This window comes from Zingiber officinale, chromosome 1A (assembly GCF_018446385.1).
Source record: "Zingiber officinale cultivar Zhangliang chromosome 1A, Zo_v1.1, whole genome shotgun sequence".
NCBI classification, from domain to species: domain Eukaryota; kingdom Viridiplantae; phylum Streptophyta; class Magnoliopsida; order Zingiberales; family Zingiberaceae; genus Zingiber; species Zingiber officinale.
The window spans coordinates 189797720-189815431 of NC_055987.1; the positions used below are offsets into that span (position 1 = coordinate 189797720).

Below are 17712 nucleotides of genomic sequence, written 5' to 3' on the forward strand. Positions count from 1 at the left end.
TGTGCCAAAGAGTTCGGTTGAACCAAGTATTCGACTTTTCTGATCAAACCATAGGTCTAATCGGTTAGACCACCCGACCAAAATAATCAATCGTGTTATCCCGAGGAGTGAGGAGGATTCAACTTTAAATGATATTAACTTGACTCGTTGTTTCATTAATATTGAGGGACTCAGGATCTGACCGGACCAAGGATATGATCAAGCAACCACTAAACCGAGATGATCGGACGCGTTGGCCCTCGAGCGTTGACTCCTCATTGAGTTTGATCACTATATCAACAGTTTTCTGGACTTTGACCCGATTTCGGGAGTCCTACATTATTCGTCGTATCAATAGTTTTAACTAATTTAAAATAATTTTAATTAAATTTAAGATTTTTTATCAAATTCATTAGGATTTATATATATATAAAAATACAATATAGATTTTTTAATAAAATTAAATTAGCTATTATAATTAGAATAAAGATAGTTTTTAAATAATATATATGATGTCTTTTTAATTATTGAGAGTTACCTACCAAAACAAATAGCTCCCAACTTTTCCTTTCTGTCCACCTTATCTTCTTCTTTATGTGTGGAGGATTCCACCTGCTCCAACACGTTGAAAAAAGAGACTCGGCATTCGCTTTGATGAATGATCAGAACGTTGAAATCGCAATCGATGTTCAGTGAGACGACGTCTTGTTCTGTCCTGTGAGCTTCGTTTTGGATTCCCTGCCAAGTTAGAACATGCAGTATAAGATTAACAACGTGAAGTTCATTTTTCAAGTCGATATGTTTTGTCAGTGCCTGCCTGCAAGCGATTTTTGAAGGGAGACGTCAAGTCTTGCTTCTGCTTTGCAGTTCATAAAGTAAAGTTACTTTATCCCTAAAGAAATTCTACTTTCATGGCTTCCCTTCCTCAAAAAACCAGGAAAAGGAAAAAAAAAAAAAAAGAATTGGAATCAATCTCATGCAGCTCAATAGACCAGCTTGCTTGTCTGATCACTGCTACTTCAGACTTCACCCTCCTTTCAGAAGCTTAGAGTACTAAGCAGGGAAAGAGATGCACCTCGCAATCTGACAAACACATGATGAAATCTTAGATTTCTCATGTCCTTTGTTTTAGGTACCGAACAAATTATGTCTGTGATCATCAGGTCTCCGTCTAGTGTTTCTTAATGACTAATTAATTAATGCAGCAATATGGTATTTGTTCCATGATCATTCAGCCTGCTCTCGTTCATGATTTCGCGATTGTTCTTTCTGCTCAGAAATTATTCAGATAAGTAAAATGCCTCCGATTTGTTTAATTGACCAATGTGCCGACAGAGCACTATGAACTTTGTCGTGTTCTTCTCGATTTTTTCCCTTTGCTTTCTTTTTCTTCTAGACGAGTGGAATGTTGCTCTCAGAAAAGTTAGTGTTTTTAGTTCTGTAATTCCACAAAATTTAATGTCAATATATACTGACTCAAATATTCACGTCAGTTCTGCCACCTTCCTTCCCTTCTTTCCCTTCTCTTCTCCGGCCATACCATTACTCTTTTACTTCGGGGTTCTTCGAGCATTTCTCCTCCCTTAGAACAGATAATTAATCAAACACAACCAACGACACTCGATTCTTCTTGCACATCCCTCTACGAGTAAACGAAAAGAAGCAAACATGAAGAGGAGAGCGATCAGCATCACAGAGAATTCTCTGATCCCTTCTTCCTCTGGTATATAAATATATATGCTTAGCTTGTTGGTGCTCTGTTCTTCTTCCTTAGATGATAGATCTTGATTCAGGTTGTAAATGTTGAGCTATAATCAGCAGGAGAAGAGCAGGAAGCAGCAGGATATGGCAGAGAATTATTCATCCAGGAAGAGGAGGAGGAGGAGGAAGAGGCCGGCGGACGAGGGACAGCGAAGAAGCGGCGATTGAATGCAGAGCAGGTGAGAATTCTGGAGAAGCACTTCGAGGAGGAGAACAAACTGGAGCCGGAGAGCAAGGTGCGGCTGGCCGACGAGCTCGGCCTCCACCCACGCCAAGTCGCCGTCTGGTTCCAGAACCGCCGCGCCCGGTGGAAGACCAAGCAACTCGAGCGCAACTACGCCACCCTCAAGGCTTCCCACGATGCCCTCCGCTGCGATTTCGACTCCCTACACCGCCACAACCAGTCGCTCCTCTCCCATGTTTGTAGGAAGGAGACACAATTATATTGTCGTTTATGCTCGACGAACTAATAATTTTGTATCTCTTGATTCGGACGCAGATAAAGAAATTGCAGGCGAAGCTCGGAATGAAGGAAGATCCCATGGCTAGCTCCGATACTTCGACGAAGATCGCTGAGGAATCGGCAGAGCCACCTCCGTCTGCGGCCGTCGGTAAGGCCGAGGGCGTGTCAGACAGCGACTCGAGCGCCGTCGTGTCCGACGCCACTGCGGCCAACGAATTCGTCGAAAGTATGACTCAGCTGACCTATGCCCCCGACACATTTTCCTTCGAGTTGGCCGCCGGCGAACTTTCTTGTCCCGATTCAGTGAACCTCGTGGATTCGAGGACCGAATTCCTATACCAAAGCCCTGGAGCGACGTTAAAGATGGAGGAGGAGGGCAAGGACGAGGAGGAGTTCATCGGTGCGTCTTGCTTCGACTTCTTCGCCGACGAGAAAGCTGCGGCGATGCTGAGCTGGTACTACTCCGGCGAGCGATGGAACTAATCGAGAAGAGCACCGAAGGATTCGAAAATAATATCAGGACAATTGGAGGGGTTATCCGCAACAATTTTGTTTTGTGAATTTATATTTAAGTATTCCTCCAAATAGTAGAATAGTAGTTCATGTACAAAGAAAATATTAAATTAACACAGGTTTGGTCCAGCAACCTTTTCCAATGAACTTTCTTATTTGTGATGGAACAGATTGGAAGCCAGAAATCTCAAGAGCTTCAATTTCAGTCGCATTTTTCTTTTGGGGGAAATTTTGCAAATTGATTGTTCCACACCCAATGCAATGTCTATAACAAATAATTGTATCACAAATGCCGTATGCTGAAATTAGATTTCGTTAAGACCACAGACATAAAAGATTGAAGAAAAGAGACAAGGCAAAGATCTAACACACGCAAATGGTTTGGGAATAAGAACGCAGGTGGTTCATTACACACTTCATGTTCATGTACTGATATTAAATTCAATCTGCAAGCTAAAGCACCATATAAATCTTAAATAAAAGCACATATATGGCCAACCATTTAAAATTAATGCTCATCTCCATCCTCAGGCTTGCCTGTTTCTCTGATGTCGTCGACACCATCCTCCTGCAAAAGATTAACCAAAAAAAAGTTGAACATTTGGCTTGAATATAAATATTCTTAACTACAAAGTTAATTGTAATTGAAACCGAGTTACTATGTAAATCTTATCCTTCTATTAAACTGGATTGAAGACTTTATCGATACTAATATTCAATCACTTTTTAATTACATTATTAGATTTTTCTTCGGCATTCTACCTCTACCATTTACAATTTATGCATCAAATCATTTGAACTTGCCAATTTATGAAATCCCCGTTCAGAATTGAATATTTGCATGCTACAAAAGTTAAATTAATTGTTATTCAGTATGCTAATATTGGAACGTGTTTTATAATATTAAACACTTGAAATGATGTCCTTTTTAAGAAGGTAAAGTTCAGTGGTATATTCTACAATTGTAGAGATGTGGCTTAAATTCTAACGGGTAAGTGAAGATAGATTAAATTCAGTGATTCTGATTTTTCATATTTGGTATGTTGCCATCTAACCAATCACCTCAAGTTAATAATTGTAATTAATTTTCAATTTATTATATATCAGACTATCCAACTACCTAAGAGGTGATATTTATTAAATAAAACTAACACTCTATGCTACTGAAATTTATGCTGAATGAAGGATTTAAACACCACTTATCTTTAAGTCTTATCAAACTACCCACATTGGCATACAAGGAGACCAAATTGGTCTGTCGAAGTTAAGGTTGAGATATTACCTGCATGTCTGAAGTCCACAGGGTGAGATTATCACGTAGAAGCTGCATAATCAAAGTGCTATCTTTGTAAGATTCCTCTCCAAGTGTGTCCAGCTCTGAAATTGCCTCATCGAAAGCCTGACCAGAGATGAAAGAAAACTTAAGAATAAGTTGCTCAAAACAACTAGCTTCAACAAGGAGGACCAGTTCATCCAGTAGTTGAGCAAAAAAAAAGACAACTCGAAACCAACTGAAAATGGTGCATAATAGTGGGAATCAAAAGGATTTTACTTGTATGCAGGACGATAATGGGACTATTAACATATCTTATTTCTCCATTTTGTCTGCGAGCTACAACTCAGTACAAATTGTTGAACATGAAAGCATATAAAATCAAGATGCTAAAGAATGTCATTTTAGACAAATAAACCTTTGCATAATATGTTAAGAAACATAGAAACAAACAGCATAGTCATTTAGAGAGGCAATGCTATTCTTTAATTGGTTTCCACCAGAGTCATTCCATATCACAAAAACACATATCCAGAGGAGTATCGATAAAAATCCTGAGCTACTTGTGATGGATAACAACTGTATATTGGCATATTAAAAAAACAAAGATACCAGTAAGACTATTGAGATAAATCCCTGGATATTTGTGATACCAAAAGGTGAAGATGAAAGGATGTTTTCATGGCATAATTTTATCCTTGCAAGAAATATCAATAAACTAACAAAACAATAATTAAACAGTTGCTGCATGCAGTATTTGTCTCAACTATAAAATGAAGGGAAATGGTACTAACCAAGTTTCTCCAGTTGATAAATGTCACCTATACAACAATCTGAGAAAAGATGCTGCATGCAGTATTTTCCCTTCCAACTCTATCATGTAAGCTCTTTGAAACTTACATATTCTGAAAAAACTAAATTAAATATCTCAACTACAACATGAAGGGAAATGGTATCAAGGCACACACTCTCAATTGGAGCGAAAAAGGATGCCGTCACCTTAGCGGACAACCTCACTCTCTCTCTAAGGGGGTAAATCACATGGGGCATTTGCCCTAGGGTAGCGGCCCTTTGCATGTGGGAGGTCATGCACGTGCTGGAAATTGATCCCAAAATCTATTGGAGGAACCATTTATACAGATACCAACTGCACCAACCCGTGAGGGCAAAAACACACACTCCCAAGAACTAAGTTTCTCCCGTCAATAAAAGTCGCCTAAACAACAATCAGAGAGAAGATGCTGTCCTTCCATCTCTATCATGTAAAATGTTTGAAACTTTCATATTCTGAAATCAAATATCTCAACTACAAAATGAAGGGAACTGGCGCTAAGCACACACTCCTAAGAACTAAGTTTCTCCAGTTGAAAAATATCACAACAATTGAGAAAAGATGCTGCATGCAGTATTTGTCCTTCCAACTCTATCATGTAAGCGCTTTGAAACTTACATATTGTGAACTAAATTAAATATCTCAGCTACAAAAAGAAGGGAAATGGTACTAAGCACACACTCCCAAGAACTAAGTTTCTTCCGTTGATAAATGTCAACTAAACAACAGTCTGAGAAAAGAAAATAGAAAGAAAAATTTGATGGGCTTACCTGCTTGGCGAGAGCACAAGCCTTGTCTGGCGAATTCAAAATCTCATAGTAGAACACCGAGAAATTTAGAGCCAAACCAAGCCGAATTGGGTGTGTCGGTGTTAATTCTGCCACAGCAATGTCCTGCCATAGCCAACTTCAATCAAAACCCCCAATACCCTTACTCTATTTAGAAATCATATGACAGAGTCCATCTAGATAAAGATTACAGTGTTTAAGGATCAGAAAAACAGTTTACAAGTCGGAGACGGTCTTTCAGTCAAACAAAAGCCCAAATTAGATGAGAGTCAAATCAAAGAGATCGAGGACAGGAACAAGAGGGATCTGAACCTGGGCGGCCTTGTAGGCTGAGAAGGTATTCTCGGCGGCATCCTTGCGCTCTGGTCCAGTCTTGAACTCGGCCAGGTATCGGTAATAGTCGCCCTTCATCTTATAGTAGAAAACCTTGGAGTCAGCAGCACCAGAGGCCGGGATGAGGCTAGAGTCCAGAAGACGCAGAATACCGCCGCATATCGATGCGAGTTCGGACTCGATCCGGGCACGGTAGCCGCGGATGGTTTCGACGTGGTCGTGATTGCCGCGTGTCTCCTCCTTCTGCTCGATGGAGGAGACAATCCTCCAGGAGGCGCGTCGGGCTCCGATGACGTTCTTGTAAGCGACCGAGAGGAGGTTGCGCTCCTCCACCGTGAGCTCCTCTGCCTCCGCCGCACCGACGACCTTCTCCATGTACTCCACCATCTCCTCGTACCTCTCCGCTTGCTCCGCCAACTTCGCCAAGTAAACGTTCTGCTCCCTCGCCGCCATCGCTGCTCGAGTCACTGGCGAGATATCTCGCTCTCTTTTTTTTTTTTTTTTTCTTTCTGGAGTTGGAAAAGAGAAGCCGGGGAAGAAGAAGCGAGGAACGAGAGGAACCGATTGCCTTGCGGTAGTAAATAACCCAATTCCATACCGGTTGTTTATTGGCTGGAAGTCGGATCCGTGTCCAACGAGATAGTGGCTGTTTCAGCTGTGAGGTAATTAATTTCTCATTACAAATAAAACCTTTCTTTTCGTGCTGTCTGTGGGTCCCACGATTGACCGCTTTTTTCTGACGGAAATAAAAGTTACACAGAAGGATTCACATCCCGGTTTACCCAGGTGATTTTTGAATAGGGAAGGGACCCATGTTTTTAGAGTCTTAGAATGTAGACGGAGGTAACTTGTTGGGCGGACAGTGTCTTCCTTTCGGTCCTTTTAATGTCCGACGTGGCTGTGAGGTGTTTAATCTTATCGTGAGATATTCTGGACTATATTTTACTGGAATTGCAAAAGCTAAAAAAAAAAACTTACTAAAAAATAAATTTATTTATAAAAATAATATATCTCTTCTGTTTGAATGCGATAGAAAAATACTTTTTCAGAATTCGGTGCACTTTATAAAAATATTTTCTTTCTAAGAAACTTTGCTCAATTCAGTATTTTGATTCTGTTTCCATATGAACATGCCGTCCATATTGTAGCATAAATATTTCATGGGATTTCTATAAAAATTGTTAAAATTATAACTTTATATAGATTTATTAATTTAACTTTATATTTTATGAATATGATAATTTTTATATTGTAAAAACTATGTAAAAAAAATTATGTATACAAATTCACTATTTAATTTTAGTTTTTATATTATTTATTGACGAATATAGTTTTTTTTAATAAAATAGATACAACTAATCTACTATAATTAGTCTTAGTGTGTTAAAAGTTAACCTTTTTTATAGTGTTTAAAGAAATTTTAAATGTATCTAAGTATCAAATAAAAAAATTCTTTTTTTTTTTTGCTAAATTAAATGAATGTTGTGTATCGGGTAAAATTTCGCAAAGGTCCCTATATTTATGGAAATATAAATACTAACAGTCCGCAATTCCGTCCCCGGCACTTGATCGCTCTGTTTCTTCCTCCCATGGCGGTGGCGCCCCCGGCCTCGGAGGTGGTTCCGGTGGTGGACCTGCGCTTACTCTCCCAGGCGGAGATCCACTCTCTCGCCCTCTCTTGCCCAAACGCCTACGACCTTCGCCGCTCCGACGACGTCGTCATCCCCAAGATTGATCCCGCTATCTTCAATGAGAGCGCTGGCAGCCGCAAGCAGACCTACAGCCGTTTCCGCCTCGCACCTCACAATCCAGACCCCGCCTCACCATCCACCGTCGCCAGCCGCCGCCCACGTGGCCACTTTTCAACTTCCTCTTCATCCGCCGCTCCCCTCGAACCCTCTTTCGCCGAAGCGGGAAATGCCGACGATGACGAACGAGGGCGCCATGAGAACCTCAAAATTATTTCCTACCTTCGCCAGCTCTTTTCCGGGGAGGAAGCTAGTCCCCAAACCCTACCCACCTCTACCAGCGATCCTGCCCAGGAAAACCTAATTAGCAATAACGGCAGTGGCCCGCAGAATCTTGATAAGGGTAACCCCGTAATGGCTGTGTTGGAGGATGAAGATCGTGAGATCTTGAATGGCAAAGGTGAAACTGTGGATTTGTTAGCTTTAGGCCAGAAGGTGGATCCTTTTACCGAGGTGCTGAGGCAGAGGACGTTAGGTCTGACGACTGAGCAGCAGCTTCTGGACTTCATGAGTGGATTTGACGGACAGTGGGGGAGTCGGAGGAGGAAGAGGAGGATTGTCTGTGCTTCCGATTTTGGTGATGACTTGCCGAGGGGATGGAAGCTGTTGCTCAGTCTCAAGAGGAAGGAAGGTGAAGTCTGGGTGTATTGCAGGCGATACATCAGGTTTCTTCCTCTCTCTCCTTTGTTCCTTAATTGCTGTAACGATCTTAGTATTGTTTGAACACATCGTGTGCCAGAAACTTTATCAAACTGATGAACAATAATTTCTTAACTGGAAATATTATTTGACAATTTTGCAGGAAATGGTTTGTGTTTGTTATTCCTTGATGAATCGTACAGTATTTATACATTGGTATCATCTCCATATAAGGGTGTGAATGCACCATACATAGTAATTCACAAAATAGGAAAAAAATACCAACAAGAGTAGTAAAAATGTGTAATTGATGGGATTCCATGAGTTGGATGATGGGATTTGATGGTTTTGTTTCTAGCTGTTAACATCCCCTCAAACTGGAGATGCCTCATGCAGATTCAGTTTGGTCTCAAGGAAATGAAGCCAATCCTTAGTATGTGATTTGACAAAGTTGATTTGTCATTTGTACCTTAAGTGATACATATTAAAGGTCAAATGTATTGTGTTGATAGTTTTTGTAGCAAAGGTGATTAAGCTCGCCCCAAGCGTCCATCCCCAGGTTATGTGAAGGAAGGTAAATCACAGGGTCAACTTATAACCGACAGGCAAGTTGGGTAGGGGGTGGGAGGTTTTTCTCCCCAATGTATTGAGTTGATAATGATATTAAATAAAGTGGTAAGCACTTCAACATGCTTTGTTATTTCATGAAATATGTCTGTTTAATAGATGTCTTGCATTTTCACTGTCATTGTGTAGTAGATATATTGCAATTTATCAGTAACTTTTGGGTTCATGAATAGATAACACATTAGATAGGTGACATTAGTAGTCTTAAAGGTGGGTAGGAAGATTACCACAAGTGTCCTAGATGACATTTCTTATTGGAATGTTGTTGGAATTGCCTTGAAGAGAAATCTGGAGTGATCTAGATTGTCCCAATTGGTTTACTGACTTATTGAGCTTCTCACTGATAAATGGGCAAGAAATGCTGTTTTCAAAAAGGTTGTATGAAGAGTGAATTTTGTTCCTAGAATGTGACATGCTAAGATATGTGCAACTTGTTAACCATGGGGTCATAAGAAGAATTTTTTATAGATAACATATATCACTCACTCATAGGGAGGAAAGCAAAAGAGGTTCATAGAAGGAGAGTTGTTAAAGAGTGGAAGACAGTAAGCAGTCTATGACATGGACAACTATACTTAGTGCCTCTAGGTTTTTTTTTAAAAAAAAAAAAAGTGGATGAGGAAAGAAGATATAAAATTTTCAACAAGATGCAGTACTTATGTTTAGCGTCTCGATTTTGTTATGGGGATTCTGCACATGATAATTGAAAGAGAGTAACTCTTTTTATAATAATTTTACACTATAATTGCCTCAAAATATTTTAATTGTCTACGGCAATTAAATGTGAATCATCATGGAGAAATCTTTATAGACAAAGAAAAGATCAAAGGTTAGCATAAAAGGGCAAGCCAGTGCACGAAGCTTCCGCTAGTGCAGGTCTCGGAGAAGGGTTGGACTACATTAGATCTATTGTATTCAACCTTACCTTCCATTTTGCAAGAAACTGTTTCTGCGACTTGAACTTGTGACTTCAAGGTTATGGCAATTACTGTTACGCCAAGCTCCCTTATAAAAAATCAAAGGCTAGCATGCATAAAATAAATCCAAATAGCCTAAAAAATCATTGATAAGAAATCATCAATAAAAGTGATATAGTACTTTGTACCTCCCTTTGAGAGAGTGGGTTCAAGGCCCCAATATTAGAGTGAATAATATCAAAAGAAGCTAATATTTCTTAGTAGCTAAAGGTGAAAGGTTTTAGCTAACTTACAATTAACACAATTAAGTTTTTTTTGCCTGTTATTACATGAAGCACCCATATTTGCTAAATGTGGAAGTTTTGAGAAAGAAACATGACTTGGGTATTGATGGTTATACATGGAACTAAAGTTATTAGATCAAGAAGGCAAAGCTAGTTGCATACTAGGGCCAGAAGGATCAATGAGTTTCCCAATAAGGAACATGCGTCCAAGCTTTGGTCCAATGCCAACTCATCTCCTTGTACAACAATTTTGTACAACACAACAATTTGCACTTATGATGGCATATTATCAACTTGACCTCTTGTCAGTACTCATGCATACAGTCCAATTAATCTTCCAGTTATACTTGGAGTATTAGACTGTGTCTAATTATATTGGTTTAGTAATCAGAGGACCTGAAAAATCTCTTCATTGCTTCCCTACTTTAACCTCTGTTAGCTGCATAGCCAATGTCACGCAATGAGGATATGCATACTTAATACATTATTCTTATCAGCGTGAGTATGCATATATCTGTTTTCTTACAGGTTGATTGTGATAGTCTTCTAATTTTTAATTATTTTTCAGATTATTTGCAGCATGGTGTCAATTGGATATCATTCTAATGGAAGATTCCTGTTCTATAGTTATCTAATATTGTGTGGGTTTTACCTGACTGTGGTTAAATTTCTCATCCATATAATATGTTGAGGAGACCTTGCCTGTTCATTTTATCTATCATTAGTTTCTATGCTCGTTCTAACTTTTTGTCACTATCCTTTATCTCACAAGTATAATTAGTTCATATTCTTCTCTTAAAATCCACCACAATAATATAGACCCTATCATGAGATTTTTTATATGCAAATCCTTCTTATATCTAATAATGCTGTTTGACTATATTGGTAAAAATTTCTATGGTTTGACGTTTTGAGCTTCATGGCCTTGTAATGTTCGTACGTATGTACTTGCTTTGTTTGCCTTTCCCAGCCCAAGGGGAAAACAGTTTCTTTCCTGCAAAGAGGTTGCAGCATATATACACACTCTTCTTGGGAATCCAAATGTGGGTGCCTCAAGGAATGACAAGTTAAACACTGACTATGTAAGTGCAAATTGGCCTTCTAATTGGAATGAGCTGTTCTTGTCCTTATTTATTTGATTAACATATGAACAGGCTGCAAGTTTTGCTGTTCCAGAAAATCATGTGAACGACAAGCCTGGTTGCCCTGCAGTTGCACCATTTGCCTCTTCATGTTCTGAGCCTGACAGGCAAATTATATTGTATGGTGCTCAAAATCAGGTAACAGAGGAATAGGTGAAAATGCATAAATTTACTGATCTAATATTAGCATATTTAAATGCAGAGGCAGCTGTCACATGAGCAAAAGAGTGCAAAGAGACGTAAACTTGGCAAACTGATAGGGGATGGTGTTATTATAAAGGATGGGAAATTTGAATGTCAATTTTGTCACAAGGTCTTTGCCGAGAGACATCGCTACTATGGTCATGTTGGAACTCATGTGAGATACCAAGGTTTGAGTGCTGAAGCACTTCTTGATGATAACTCAAAAACATTTTGCAATCCAGCTCCAGTGGCTGCTCCATCACATTATTTCTCTTCAGCTGAAACCAAGGCTGAGACTTCTATTCCTATCACTGCTAGTGAACCTCATTTTGCTTCAGCAAATATGCACTGTCAAGGGGACAATCAAATTGATTCTCGGGAATCTGAAACTACTAAAATGCCTTCTGTAGTGATTACTGATGATATCAATGTTATGGATGAAAAAGTTAGTTCATGTGTGAATGGTGAAGTTACATTTCCTATTATGTCTCACGGAAAGGTTGCTGAAGACACACTAATGACATCTTCTGATAATCAGGTTCATAAAATTGAAGAACATACAAATGGTAGAGATGTCAAAAATGTGGAAGCTAGTCATTTCGAGCACGACAAAGTTAGTGATGTGAAGAACATTGAAGTTGGTGAAGTAGCACTACATGTTATGTTTCATGAAAAGGTTGCTGAAGACACCCTTATGACATCTTCTGATAATCAGGATAGTGATTATCATCATGCAATTGAAGAAAATACAGATGGTGCTGATGTAAAAACTGTGAAAGCTAGTCATTTCAAGGACGGTAGTGATACAAAGAACATTGAAGTTGGTGATATCAGTAAGGTTGAGATATGTGGTGTCAAGAAAATTGATGATTATGATTGCAATGATGACAATTTCCATTTTGGGAATGTTCAATCTAATAGTCTACAGGTCAATGATGTTGATTCCAAACCATGCTTCAACATAACATCTATAGCCCTTAATGATGTGCCTAATATAACATGTGAAGCAGCTAACAAAGTGGCCCAATTTTTTCCTGAAAGCATGTCCCTTGATGGCTCCAAAACTAATGATAGCGATCTTACAGGCATGATACCAGAGTCAAATGTTGACGCCAATGACGGCATAGCTATCAAAACAAACATTCCTCTCAATTTTATGTCAATGTCTCACGTCGATGTAGATAAGACTGTCCTTGGGAAATCTAATGGGAGAGAGATGTCATCCTCCGTTGTCATTTCAGATGCTGAGAAGTATGGAACAGAGCATAGGTTAGAATCAGAAAACCAGTTGATTACCATCCCGTCAGCTAATGGTCCAAATTATGCCATTGGGAAAGATGCTACTGATACACATGTAAGGAATATCGAAGAGAGTTACCTTGTTGAAATGGTAAAATCCTGCAGAAAAAATGAATTGGCCACTTCCAATGTGTTTTCTGTTGAAGATAATGCCAGAAGTATTTTGCCATTGGACTTTAATGCCAGTTGTACAGACATGCCATTTGTTAATAGATCCAGTGGTAATGTTGATAGAAACAGAGTGCGAACATTTGATATTGAGATGAAGGAATGCATGCTTGGAGATATAGATGAGCCCAATGTGGAACTAGATATATGTTTTAATGCTTCCAGTGCTGCAAATGAACATATTGCTGCAAATAATTCCTTTCATGATAGTGAAAATTCCTTGGGATTTGATTTCTCACTCGGTTCTCCTTGGTTGCATTCCTCTGATCATATTCCAGATGTTGACATGAACCCTGATCAGGTAAGACCGAAATCAGACCTTGCTTCCTAACGTACATTTAGTACTCTTATAAAGAAGAAAGATCTTCCATATGGTGGTATCTACTTTTCATATTTAGTTCCTCAATAATAAAACCTTGTAATCCATTTATAATAAAGAATAAAGCATGCATGTAAGTGTTAATTGACTATTCTAAGTTTCTGTACAAAATGGACAACTGTTGATGGTTTTTAAGATAGGAAAAGGAAGTTGGGGATCAAATCCTCTGTCTCTAAATTTTTCTGTCCCCGTGTCCCTTTGCTGATCGGACGGACCAGATTACATCTCAAGGATGCCTTGCACATCACGAGGATACTGCACACATCTTAAAGATGTCATGATGCCTTAAGATGTAATCTGGTCCGTCCGATCGGCAAGGGGAGACGGGGACAGAAGATTTGGGGGGGGGGGGTTGGGGATGCAGTCTGTGGGTGTGTGGTATTACAGTAACTTATGTCTAGAGAAGTTCAACTGAAAATTTTTACCTCGTATGAATATATTTTCCGCACCTGGCATTCGATTTTTCCTTGTTTCTATTCTGACTTTTCCATTTACTATAGACTCGAATGTTTGATGATATTTATGCATTTAATCTGGATTTTTCTTTTTTGCAAAGAGAAAGTGATTATATATATTCTAAGTGAAAACAAAATCGTGCCAGAAAGCATGTGGCCAAATTTCCTGAATATCATTATGTCAAGCTATAAATTGTCTAGCGTTCATAGCATGGTTTGCTGACTAGCGTACAACTTGATTTCACTGCATTAACAATACTTATCAAACTACCACTGCATTAACATATAATAATCTACAATAATTGGCAGTTTAGCACTTCAATATCCACTATGATGCACTGTTCTCCCAGGTGTTTGCTGACTAGCGTACAGCTTGATTTCACTGCATTAACAAATACTTATCAAACTGCCACTGCATTAACATGTAATAATCTACAATAATTGACAGTTTAGCACTTCAATATCCACTATGATGCATTGTTCTCCCAGGTGTTAGGCTTGTCTGAGGCCCTACTTGATCATAGTTGCCTCACATTAAAACTGAGATGAGCTAGTGTTCGAGCATCAATTTCCTTGTGGTTTTAGCCAAAATAAATTTCTGCGATCGCTCATCTATATTAATCTTCTTCAACCTGGCCCGTGGCTTCTATTTGTAATCATAACAAATAGCATCTTATGGCCTTCAGATTATTTAGTTCTGAATAGCTGGAGGCAAATGCAACAGCACTTAAAGAGAATAGGGTACATGACTAAATAATTCCTTCAATACCAGTCAGAATCCTGGTTAGCCATATAATACCAAATGGTGGTTGCAGTTGAGACTCATACCACATCTCTGGATAAATCCCCTGCTAGTTGATAATTTCAAGACAGGAAATAGTAAAATTTATGCTACTGTTCTTGACTAATTTTGTTCGAAGTTTCTTCAATTTTCTCCTATACAGATATTATCATTGTGTATATGTTCTGATAATTTTATGCCTTATTTTTGCAGCATGGGGAGGATTTCAATGCTAATACCCAGAAGTCGCCATCCTGTTTTACTCAGCTGACATTAAGCACAGTTGAAACTTCCGAGTTTGATAATTTGACCAGACAAGATTCTATACCCGCACAGCCACCTATTGAATTGCACTATGAGCCCGAACTGGACCATGCTTCTGTTCATTTAGGCTGGGACATTTCCCTGCAAAACAGCATGTACGAGCTGACATCCGTCTGCGTTTGGTGCGGCGGAGAGTTCCGCCATGTATCGTCTGCTGCAAATTCTGGAGAAGCATCTGATACACTTGGGTTCATATGCCCCACATGCAAAGCAAAGATTTCAGGTCTCTAAGCGTGCTAAATTAACTAAACAAAGCCATCAGTTAGCAAATAGCAGTCAATAAGTTTTGACTTGCCTCAACACACTACCTTACTTTTCTTTTACTGGTCTCTTGTGCAAGTTTCTTGTCCCTCTGTATTCGTCTGTATTCAGTAAACCAGCACCGCTTCTTTGATGAAACTATATCTTTTTAGGACATTCAGATGCTTGTTAATGTTATCTGAAATCCAATTATTGCGTTTGTTATTCTGGTCTTTTTTTCTTGCAGTTGCTATCAGAATCTTGCCGTGTGTTTGTTATAATTATTTATTGTTAGACATGATGAAACCAAAAACAATCTTTTAAAAAATGATTTTAAAAAATTTGTTTTTAGTGTAGTTAATAGCTGAATAAGAATGTAGTTTACCACAAATAGCCAATTGAGGACAGAAGCAACCAGGGTGACCTAGGAGAATTCGTTGAACATGATAATTTTAAATTTTAGATTTAACTGAGCAGGGTGTTGCCATGATAAATCAAAACTATAAAGAGTAAAATGATACTTCGAAATCTATAAGATGTAAAATGATAATTTAAAATTTACAGTGGGTAAAAGGGAACTTTTGTCCTAGAATATCTGGTAACTTCCGGAAGGGCCTTTAAAGTTGAATTTCTAAAAGGTACATCTAAATTTCATATTGCCCAAACGTATTGTCGATTATGGAGTTCATACATTGATGACCCCTAAAAAGCTCCTTTTTCACTCACTCACTCTCTCTCTCTCTCTCTCTCTCTCTCTCTCTCTCTCTTTTATTTTTATATATATATATATATATATATATATTACTATTTTATTAAAAATCTCTCTCTTTTACTAACTAACTTTGAAGCCTAAAATGAATTTACATTAATATCTTTTTTTTATTCATACTAAAAATAATTCTAAAGTTTATTAGTAATTTCACAAGTGAAACAATCAGTGATCTAGAGTTCGAGACTCAGCTGCGGCATATTATTATGAATTTTTCTCATCATTAATTTTCTCTGATTATTTTATATAAAAAAATATAGTTCTTTTTAATCCCACATCTTAGAATTGACAACACTATGTTCAAAGAAGCTTCTATAAATATTTTAGGACGACAATGTTAAAAAATATACTTTTCTTAGTTTTTTTACTAAGATAAGTATAATATTAAATTAAATTAATTTTTTTCATAGGGAAGTCGTAAGGGTGACACTCGAAAATCCAAATAATTCGAATTTTCAAAGACCCAAATAATTCAGATTTTCAAAAGTTAGGTAATTTACCAATGACTCTACTTTAGTATTTTAATGCTAAAATACTTTAATTAATATAATTTCATTATAAAGGATTATAAAATTAATATAATTTCATTATAAAGGGTCAATGTGATTTCAATGTATTATATTACACACATGACGCATGTGGACGATCACTAGTATATATTATTAAACTCATCTCTTAAATTTATATATATATTTCAAAAAAATAATTTTAATAAAAATATAAAAGACTAAAGAAACATTAATAAAAAATAAAAATAAAATAAAATATATCTTTTTTTAAATAGCTAATTATAAGAGAAAAAATAAATTAAATTAAAAATATATATATATGATTTTTTAAAACTAACAATCTTGGTGTTGAGGTAAGAAATCACCACAACCACTGGTATTATTATTCGAAGATTTTAAGGTATACACGAACCTATAAATTGGTGTATGTCTCAAAAATAGAATTCCATATTATAAATACTTTTTCTATACTATCCTCTTCAATCAAAATTTATTGATGGACTTAACAAGTTATGATTTGACTGATTCTAAGTTTAGTAGATTTTTATAGTACACTAGAGTATAAATGTGCCTTAAGTTATCATCTTGAAGATATTTTCAGCAGTGCGCAAAAGGTTTTTAAAATTTTAAACTTTGAGGCAACAACAAGTTCTTGCAGGGATCTTAAAATCAAGATTTCATACCATAAATACATTTCCTATACTACATTCTTTCAGTACATGTTAATTTTTCATAAATCTAAATCTCTTAGATCCATTAATGGATTTCAGTCAAAAATTCATTGATGAATCTAGGAAACTTAATTGAATTCATTCCAAGTTCAAGCTAATAACTTAGGGCACATTTGGACTTTGGGTACTATAAACACCAACTAAACTTGGAATGAGTCCAATTAGAATTTGTTAGGTTCATCAATGAGCTTTGACTGAAATTCATTAATAAATCTAAGGAATTTAGATTTCTGAAAAATTGTCATGTACTGAAAGACGATAATATAAGGAAGGTATTATGGTATTAAATCTTGTTTATGAGACTCATACAAGAATTTATGAATCAATATTAGTTGCCTCAAAGTTTGAAATTTTAAAAATCTTTTGGGCACTACTAAGAATGTCTTCAAGTTGATAACTCAAAGCATATTTGTAATCTGGGTATTATAGAAATCTATTGAACTTGGAATAAGTCCAATCAGAACTTGCTAGATCCATCAATGAGTTTTGACTGAAATCTATACATGGATATAAGGGATTTAGATTTCTAAAAAATTGGCATGTACTGTAAGAGGATAAGAAGGTATTTATAATAT

General features: G+C 37.4%; 3 protein-coding genes across 4 annotated transcripts; 2 read left to right on the top strand and 1 right to left on the bottom strand.

The window, feature by feature from the left end:
• The first annotated feature begins 563 nt into the window (after window positions 1-563).
• Window positions 564-2845, top strand: LOC122038816 (homeobox-leucine zipper protein HOX4-like). 2 transcript variants are annotated; one of them, XM_042598757.1, is made up of 3 exons: window positions 564-1702; window positions 1801-2159; window positions 2240-2845. In XM_042598757.1, the coding sequence occupies exons 1-3, from the start codon at window positions 1648-1650 to the stop codon at window positions 2684-2686; spliced, it is 861 nt and encodes a 286-aa protein (XP_042454691.1). In that variant the 5' UTR covers window positions 564-1647; the 3' UTR covers window positions 2687-2845. The 2 variants fall into 2 exon arrangements, with proteins under 2 accessions (XP_042454691.1, XP_042454690.1); XM_042598756.1 differs by having other exon boundaries at window positions 565-1702; window positions 1798-2159.
• Window positions 2846-3080: 235 nt separating this feature from the next.
• On the bottom strand, window positions 3081-6493 carry LOC122038817 (14-3-3 protein 6-like). Its single transcript, XM_042598759.1, has 4 exons — window positions 5922-6493; window positions 5592-5714; window positions 3999-4115; window positions 3081-3284 (listed from the first exon to the last, which is right to left on the bottom strand). The coding sequence occupies exons 1-4, from the start codon at window positions 6393-6395 to the stop codon at window positions 3225-3227; spliced, it is 774 nt and encodes a 257-aa protein (XP_042454693.1). The 5' UTR covers window positions 6396-6493; the 3' UTR covers window positions 3081-3224.
• Window positions 6494-7492: 999 nt separating this feature from the next.
• Window positions 7493-15353, top strand: LOC122038815. Its single transcript, XM_042598755.1, has 5 exons — window positions 7493-8355; window positions 11128-11239; window positions 11312-11437; window positions 11502-13250; window positions 14778-15353. The coding sequence occupies exons 1-5, from the start codon at window positions 7532-7534 to the stop codon at window positions 15117-15119; spliced, it is 3153 nt and encodes a 1050-aa protein (XP_042454689.1). The 5' UTR covers window positions 7493-7531; the 3' UTR covers window positions 15120-15353.
• Window positions 15354-17712: the final 2359 nt, after the last annotated feature.